This window comes from Nicotiana attenuata, chromosome 1, assembly GCF_001879085.1.
Source record: "Nicotiana attenuata strain UT chromosome 1, NIATTr2, whole genome shotgun sequence".
NCBI classification, from domain to species: domain Eukaryota; kingdom Viridiplantae; phylum Streptophyta; class Magnoliopsida; order Solanales; family Solanaceae; genus Nicotiana; species Nicotiana attenuata.
This window is the reverse complement of record NC_031989.1, coordinates 78,867,163-78,876,452: the sequence shown is the minus strand read 5'-3', so window position 1 is coordinate 78,876,452 and position 9,290 is coordinate 78,867,163. Positions and strand designations below refer to the sequence as shown.

General features: G+C 37.8%; 1 protein-coding gene across 1 annotated transcript; it reads right to left on the bottom strand.

Moving 5' to 3' along the window:
• Positions 1,938-9,290, bottom strand: LOC109229269 (tetratricopeptide repeat protein 7A-like). Its single transcript, XM_019394659.1, has 6 exons — positions 8,698-9,290; positions 7,786-8,066; positions 7,327-7,579; positions 5,371-6,581; positions 4,151-4,304; positions 1,938-3,106 (listed from the first exon to the last, which is right to left on the bottom strand). Exons 2-6 carry the CDS (start codon positions 8,041-8,043, stop codon positions 2,790-2,792), a joined length of 2,193 nt encoding a protein of 730 aa, XP_019250204.1. The 5' UTR covers positions 8,044-8,066; positions 8,698-9,290; the 3' UTR covers positions 1,938-2,789.

The window sequence follows — 9,290 nt, the reverse complement described above, 5'->3', positions numbered from 1 at the left end:
CATAGAATAGGCTTTGCTTAGGGATGGAAGGGATGTCATCATCAAAATATTGCTCTTGCAAGTAGAATAGGACTCATTTAAACCACTAAGGAATTGGTATATTTTCTGTTGCTCAATGAATATTGGTAAGGCTCCACATGTGCATACTGGTCCTACATAGGCTGTACTAAGTTCATCCCAAAGACCCCTCAATTTTGTAAAATAAGTAGCTATGTCTAATGGTCCTTGTGAAGCAGCATTGATTTCTCTTTGTATTTGAATATATTTCGAACCATTTGATGTACCAAATCTTTCATTTATATCATCCCAAATGTCTTTAGCAGTGTCAAACCCCATAACACTATTTGCTATATCTTTAGACAATGAATTTGTTAACCATGCAATTACCATGTCGTTGCATCTTTCCCAAAAGGGGTAATAGGGAGAATTAGCTAGAGGTTTAGTGACTTTTCCTGTTATGAGCCCTAGTTTGTTTTTAGCGGAGAGGGCAGTAAGCATATTCTTACGCCAAATAACAAAACCATTCCCATCAAAAGGTGGAGACACTAAGTGTGTTCCAGGACTATCCGATGGATGAACATAGAATGGATGAGATGGATTTATGCTGAACTCATCAAAACCAGCTGTCACAGAGGAAGAACTAACATCTGGACTTCCCATGACTTAACCCTAGATTTTGGAAATTTCCAAATTGATACGAGAAACACTCGATTTTCACCTAAATGTAGCAGAAAATAAGGAGAATGTTACCGTCCTTCTTTGCAACCTAAAGAAGGTGAGGCCTTGAAGTCAATAATCCCGCTGAATCGGTGAGAATGAAGAAGATACCGAAGCAAAGTGCCGGAGAACGGAAATGACCAGAATTGTCGTAGGAATCTCCAATAGTTGCAACACAGGGTAAAAAAAACGCCCTATTCCTAAATCTTCACTTCAAAATGTGATTTCAAATGAGATCGACAGAACCGAAAAAGTTCATGAAAATCGATGAGGGTACCATCGAGCGAAAGAGGAGATCGAGGATCATCGATTCCTTGCTCTGATACCATGTTAATTGCAGAAAATCGAGCTATGAAAGAAGAATTTGTGCAAATAAACCCTAGAATTAGAAAGAGAAAAGAGAGAGCTTTTTTTATTCCATAGTCAATATTTCCGGAAAATACAGAATGCTCTCTTATCTTCTAGACTGTTCTTATTTCTATATATATATGAGCTATTATCAATTGTACATGGACTAAACTGTAATAAGAGAAAGATATAGTATAGTTAAGTGGGTTGCTGGGTATGAGTTGGTGTTGGGCCTGAATTTGGGCTTCCGTTAACAACCCACTCTCCCAATTAACGGCGTCGAACATGCAATGGCGTTTAACAAGCCTTTTACGTTTTTTATAGCTTGAGAGCTTAAACATCGGTTCTTGCTATGCAAAATTGAGAAATTGGAGTTTGAAGAAGATATTGAATTGGGGGATAAAAGATAAGGTTTTGGGTATTTAAGGGATAAAGATGGAATTAATGACATTTTGGGGTTAAAGGGGTAGCTTTACCGGCGAGTATGAATGTTCCGATAGCCGGAGAAAATTGGGTTCTTTCCCGGCGAGGGAAGAAAAGAAATGAGAGGAGCAAAGCGCAGAAGCGATGATTACTAAAAATATTTTTGTTGATTGAATAATGAATGAAGAAATTTTTTTTAAGCAATGTATTTTCTCTTTTAGTTATAAAATTTTGACTAACTCGGTGCCCGGACTAACTCTATATCATCGGAAAATTGCTACCCTCCATCAACACATAATTTTGAGTTAATTAATTTTTAAGTTTTAATGGCAACTAGTTTAGACATGTAACGTTACTCCCATCCAACATTAGATAACTACTACTAGTAGTTATTATTTACAAAATTCAACCATATTAGAGAAACAGGAGTAAGGAAGGAGAAGCACCAGTACTAAGAAGATCAAGGGGCAGCCTTCAATTCTTTTTACCTTTTTTTCTTCTTTCTTTTGATGTACTGTACAGGGAAACTTATTAACACTCGGATAAGCAGAATACATCAAGATCACAGTAAATCTATCACTTCACACCACTGGCCTGGCCCTCCACACTGAATCTTTTATATTTTTAATGAGCATGTAAGAACAAAGAAGAGCAAGTACAGTGAATGTTGATCACTATCTGTGAGAAAAATATCATAACAATGCACTTAACTCTCGTTTTTCTCCTTTATTTTCCCCTGTTAAATCGCATAATGGAGGGACAAAGTCGTAGCAAGTCTTCAATCTCCCCTATTCTTATAAGATCATCTGGAGGTACCAGTAGCTCTCATGAGTAATGAGCTTCAACTTTTAAAGCTATACATCTTTAGTTGAATAGTACCTGATGATGCATTCTGCTGTTCCAACACTTACTTGCCAAAAGCTCCAGCTTCAGAAATCAACAGCAAAGTTATCCGAAAAACTCTTCCTCGATCCGTTCCTGAAGCCAAAATAAAATTGTACCTCTCGACCAAAGCAAATTTTCCACGGTACGTTATGGGGTTTTAGGGTGGCTTCAGAACAATAGGTATAGGACTTGGAATACTGCAAACTATAAGGCAACAATGTTTCTGCAGTACAATAATGAACTCTTTGGACTCACCTCGACTACCATCTTCAAAAACATGGTCAAGAAACAAAAGCATAATTTATTCTCTTCCCACTCTCTCATTAAACTACAAATTCACAGCTCGCAAGATGGATTCATCAGCTGCAGAGATTGCCATTTTGAAAATCTGTGATAAATTATATACAGGGAGGAAGTCATCTAAATGGTTCGACAGGTTCAGTTTCTTCCAGAAGAATAGCAGCTTCAAAACACTCAGCAGCCTCCAATGCTGAACCTAAACCTTCCTCCTTGTAAAGCAGGCCCAGATTATACCACGCAGAAGCATTCATCCGATCAAGCCGTAGTGCTTCTGTGAGAAGGCTTCGAATAATTGCAGGAGACTGTTTATCTGTCTTCCTAAGCACCACCGCAGTTGATACAAGACTTGGCACGTGGGACGGATTAACAGCCAAAGCATTGCAATAATCTCTCAGCGCTGCTTTATATAGGCCCTTCGATTGGTTAAGCAAACCTGAGTATATCACCAAAAATATACTCCTTGATCAGAATGGCATGCTAATTAGCATAAAGAGTAAATTGCACATAACGACACAAGTGTGAATAAAACAGTGTTCAGTGCCATTGTAGACATCAAATTTGCTATGCCCACCCAAAGTAGGAACCAGTAAGTAAGATTATAAAGAAGTAGCCGAATCAAGAACGGGGGATGCATTTACCCATCTTATAAAATTTTGCAAGATGACATTAACAAACTTTAACCGGCAGTAACTATTTATGCTGGAGCTGATAACCAAAAGAATGTAGGCAAACAAACAGTTGATTTCCCCACATCCACACACCTCCGCACAGATGATATCATCAAACAGTTGAATTTTCCTGACCCTTATATTTGTATATAGCTGAAGCACCAGACATCTATGGAACTATGAACTATCTGTTGGTAAACACTAAAAAGCCTAGAAAACAATAGCCAAATTCAACATCCTAGGATATATAAGAGAGAAGGTTTAACGGAATTCAAGGAGTTAAATGACTTGCAATTTAAGTACACAGCGGTGAAAGGGAAATTCACATAATATAGGAACTTTTGTATAAAGTAGGTTCAGTGGGGAAAGCATCACAGAAAGGTTGAAACTATTCCTCTAAACTTGGGTATAGTTAACGTGGGGCTCTTTTAGAACTAAGTGGATCATCTAAAGGCATTCCAATAGATGTGTAGTCCCATAATATCAGATAGAGTTTATAAAACTCTTAAGAGAGCACACAAAAACTCTTTAGCACCGATGAATTTCTCCGTGACACTGGATAAATGATTCTAGTCCTATGAGGCACTGGTCTAACATAACATCGTCTGCCAAGAAAGTTCTCCCCTTCCACTGTCACATTACAGAATATTCAAATTGACTATAATTGACAAGGACTTGTAATTATGTGTTTTGTCAGTCTTCTCATGAATATACAACAACAAGAGTGAACACTTTGAGTCACATGCATATGTTTGGAATAATGATTAATGAGCACAGACAGGGGAAAATATGAGTGAGATTATATCTACCAGCAGTATACGATCTACGAGCCGAATATGAACAAATGGCCTCAGTTTTGGAAAGACACATCTCCGCATCTCGCCACTGAGATAAATTTATGTAAATGGAGGCAAGATCCAGCCAGGTTTCCAGCTCCAATGTTCTGCAATGGTCTCCAAACTCCTGTTATGTATATAAAATCAAATTTTTATTTCTTCCTCCACAAAATAATGTTTCAAGAAAGTACGGCAGCAAAAAGCATTACACCAGAAAAGGAATTATCCTAAGAAGGACAAGTGGAAGAGTCAAAATCTTCAAGCTGGTTGGATATTTAAAATATTAATCTGCTTAAGGTTTAAAATGAGGCTTAAGGAGAAGCGAACCAAATCAACTCAAAACTTTTCCTCCATCCTAAAAACCAAAGCTAGTTAGAAATAGCAGAAGAAAAATCCTAACATTTATAACAATCACACTTCTAAAAGTCAGAGAGAGAGACTGATAAAGCCAATGGCATGGCCTTCCCCTCTCATACCTATTCCAACCCCCAACCCACCCCAAACCCACCCATATAAACACACAAAAAAAGAAGGAAAAGACTTTTCCTGAATTACCAAATCGAAAAGCTATATCATTCAGCTATGCAATATCAGACAATTATGTAATATGTAACCCAATGGAGCAAACAGGAGACTTTGACTTCACATGAGAAGTAAAGACGTGCTTTAGCCTGCCAACGCCAATACGGAGTGTTTGCATGAGCAGCCTGGTTTAATTGAGACACACAATCTTGAAGCATCTCCAAGAAATTAGTTTTAGGCAGCGATAAGGCATGCTACAGGTGTTCAGTCCCCACTTAGTTCTCCCCCTTCTATCTAATTGTTCAACCTTTTCCTCTGTCCAGACGCCTTGCACACTCCGCTACTCTTCGTCATCTTCTGCACTGTGAAGTCACCCATTTATTTTGCCTAGGAGATTATTTATCTCTGAATGACAAGGTAACTTTGTTTGGCTTTTGATAGCCATGATATTTTTATATTAGCAGACACAGCCAGAACAATTGCTAGCTAACCAGCTGGCTAATTGATACATAGTCCATAGAAAGGAGTTCAACCTCTAAAGAGTTTACGTATAAAAAGCTTTATAGTCATTTTACTTGCAAGCCCCTCACAACCGTTTCAAGCGTCAAATAAGACAGATGTAAAGAAGCTTAGATGCTCCATTTCAGCTTGTAAGGACAAGACTCACTTACCTTGAGATTTTCCCCCAATCTGAAGCTTTTTCTCTTAACCTGAAGAATTGCAAGAAGCTGAGTATAAGTTTCTATAGCATTTTTCACTTGACCCTGCGCAATTTGGAGTTTAGCTTTGGTCCTCAACAGTTCTCCATGATCCCACTTTCCACTTTGGTCTAAGGCAACATTAATAACAGTTTCAGCATCCATAAACCGTTTCTGAGCTGATAATGCCCGAGCCAACAACATCCACCCTTTCAAAGTAGAACCACCTTCCAATTTAAGCAACCACTTTGCGTAATGGACTGTGGCATCCAACTTCCTTTGCTCTGCATTTTCTAGACAAAGATGATAAATGACATTAGCATCACTCATCTTTGTCAGTTTCCCAGCAGATTCAAAGGACTTAAGTGCTTCTGATTGTATCTTAACCCTCTCGGAATCTGTCGCCATTGCTCTAGAATGAGCTGAAAGTGAGAGGCCTAATACACAATTGGCAACACCCATCAACTGACTGCATCTTTCTTGCTCGATTCTAATAGCTGTATGAGCATAAATTATCCCTTCGTTTGCACAATCTGGGATTTCAGCACATAATTTTGAAGCCAATAACAAACCTGGAACACAAGTGTGATCCTCTGTACTAAACAGTTTCCGCAACAAGTCCAATGCAGCGAAGTTATCTTCTTCTCCATAATAACATAGAGCTAAGATAAGATACATCTCTTGCCGATCTATAGTTCTGGGAAGCAACTCTTCTACTTGGTTAGCCAGAGCCTTTAGACCCCCTGATATGGATAATGCATATGAGAGATGGTCAAGAATTGAAGGGTCCCACTCAATCCTTTGTAGAAAAATCTTTTTCAACAAAATCATCAAGAGAAGAATAGCCTCTTCAATATTGTTTCTGGGGACAAATGAACCGTCCATTTGAGATCGGAGATTAGGTGGACATGATTCACCTCCACTATAGAGAAGAAAAATGGCAAATTCCTTCTGAATCCTTGCAGTAGCCTGGATCTCAAGTTTCCATGGATGCAGAAGAGCTCGGCGGTATGACATAATTGCTTCTCGAGGAGCATCTGCAAGTTTGCATAATTCAGGGAGCAGCTCAACAGCATTGCTGAGAGTGTCCTGCAGTTTACAGTCACTACCAAAGGTTTCAGGAAAGCCTGCTGGAAAAGAAGATTCGAGAATGTCCAGAACTACTGTACATGATTGAGAAGCTTCTGCAAAAATTTATATTGGAAATGAATTAGCTGAATAGGGTGAGAACTTTCAGTCATTAAACTTTCAGGTAGACATTTCTCTTGTCACCTTGTCCATACAATCAAACATACATACACATGGCAGAATAAACATTAATCACAAGTAAAAAGGTATATGAATCAGAACACCTAACTAAAGGACTTGAGCACTTATTTGATGGAAATTAACAAAGAATGACTGTGCATAATGCTAATAACCTGATAAAGAGTAAAGTTTTTAGGATAACCTGATATACTTGGGATGGGAGAGTAGCAGAGTTATAGATTACATTTTTTTGTTCTCCATATTCATCAAGAGTATGAAACCAGTACATCGTCGAAAAATCCAAAAGCATAAAAGCAGCGCGATCCAAAGAGTTTTCACTTTTCAGGATAATTTATTGGCTCAATTAAGTGGATAAGTGAAAGGATGCATCAACAATATTAATCAACTATGCCTCAATCACAAAATAATTGGGAAGTGAAGAATGGGTAAAATAACAAAAGTACAGACAGCTAGGGCAGACATATAAAAATTTCAACATGAGTATATCATGGAAAACTGCTGAGAAAGACAACAATTTCCAGAAAGAGGAAACATTAGGAGGAAAGTAATAGAAGAAAAAATTTAATAAAATGAAGCAAACTGAAAAAGCTTTTTCATTATTGAAGATGATTGTTGCACGAAGGCGTGCTAATACAGATATTGACTAAACACATACTCTACCTTTGTACCTCTGAAGCGCCTGCAACGATTTTGCTTTGAGAAAGACTGCTTCCAGGAGCAAACTCGCAGCATTTATGGACATTGGTGGCGTAGAAAAACTCTGTGAACGTCTCTTTTGAGTTTTCGCTCTTTCGGCAAGGGTGATTTTCAACTTAGGAGTCACCGAGGCAATATCTATCCCTTCAAAAACATGTAGAGCAGCCTCTATATTCCCCTTGTGGTACTCATATCTTCCTAGTAATGCTCTTGCTTCCTAGAAAAATATTGATGTCTTTAGTTAAATTGCCACCAAATTGAAATTCTGCTACATGCAAATTGAGCTTTGAAGTATTTAAGAATGACATGATAAACGAAAGATAGACTTAACATTGCAGTGTGGTAGGCCCAAAGGGAGAAGGGAACAAGAAGCCCTTCAAAAGGAAAGGAAAAGATTTGCATGTAATAAATCAGGGAAGTCACCTCATAATTCAAACAGCCACTCTCACGCAAAGATGATTCAGCTTCTTCAATATTGCCAGTATCAGGCTTTAGGCCAGCTTCTCCAGCTTGTGATGAATGAACACTTGCTGTGTAATCCTTAGTTGCAAGGGATTCAGGAGATTGGATTATTTCGTCCATCAGAATTTGTTCAGACGAGCATAGGCAATTCAATATCTTGCGCACTTTCAAACTAGTCCGAGGTCTTCCTCTTTTGTTGACCCAACTAACATTCTTCATATTCTACAGTCTCTCTCACAATCCTTCATTATCAGCAAGGCCACCAACAACAACGAATTAAGCTCATTTGACAAGGAAAATAGCTAGAATTACAACTACCACTGTATTTTAGTATCGCAACAACGGGATAACAAAAAGAAAAGGATAAAAGGATTCAGATCAATCATATTAATGCCTCCCCTCAAAAAATTTACTACTTTGCCAGCCAAATATTTCTTTCCCTTGCTTTTTATCTTTATTTCAGAAGGGGCAGATCAACTGAAATTGTGTTCTGTTGTTACCAGAAGATTGCAGTCAACTGACACAAGTTTCTGTCGAAACCCAATAACCCACTACAGTAAACACAAAACCACAGACATTTCCAAAAAGTAATAAATTATTGCAATTATAATCCCTTAGTCCCAATAAAGAGATACCATTTAGTTTTGGTCATCATCTTTAAACCAAAAAGTGAAGAAATTAAAGCACAGTGACAAAATTCCCATATTATCTACATCCATCTCCACACTAGACCATCAATAACAAAATGGTTCTTCTTTTATCTTTTTCTATGTCACACGGAAAGTAGGGGGAAACATTAGATACTAAGTTTCAATCAGAAAGAATAATTCTCCGGTCCATCATATACCAAGAAAAGGAGAAATGGAATTATACCTTTCAAAATTAGGTGAATAAAGGAAAAGGAATTGGAAACAAGAGAAGCCAGCCACAGCAGTTCCCATACTTTTTATCTCCAATCAAAACTCCATTCTTTGTGTGATCAACCAAAGAATCCAATAAAGCTTCAAACTTTCTTTTCTTTATGTAAATTACCACAATAAAAACAGTCTCAGAATCCAATAAATGAATTGGGTTTATGTGTAGGGACACTTTGAATAGGTGGTTGAGCTGAATCCACCAAAAAGGCTATATGGGCACTCTCTCTATTATCTCATAATTCTCCACTTTTGTGTGTAAATTAAACTTAATTACTAATAACACAGTTCCAAGAACAGTCTCAGAAACCAGTGATGATATGGGGTTGTGACTTTAAAAGGGGTGGGTGGGTGGTATCCACGCAAAAGTATTGTTGTGCTGAAATCGTAAACAAGAAGATTCATATCGTTAGGAATAAAGTAGTTAGTAAAAAGACAATTCTTGAATTTAGTAATCTAAAGTTTCTGGCATTTGGAATTTACTTTGTCAACGGACATTGTTAAAAATTAAGAAAACGGTCTTTTTGTAGCAGTAGTAACTGACAGAAGTTT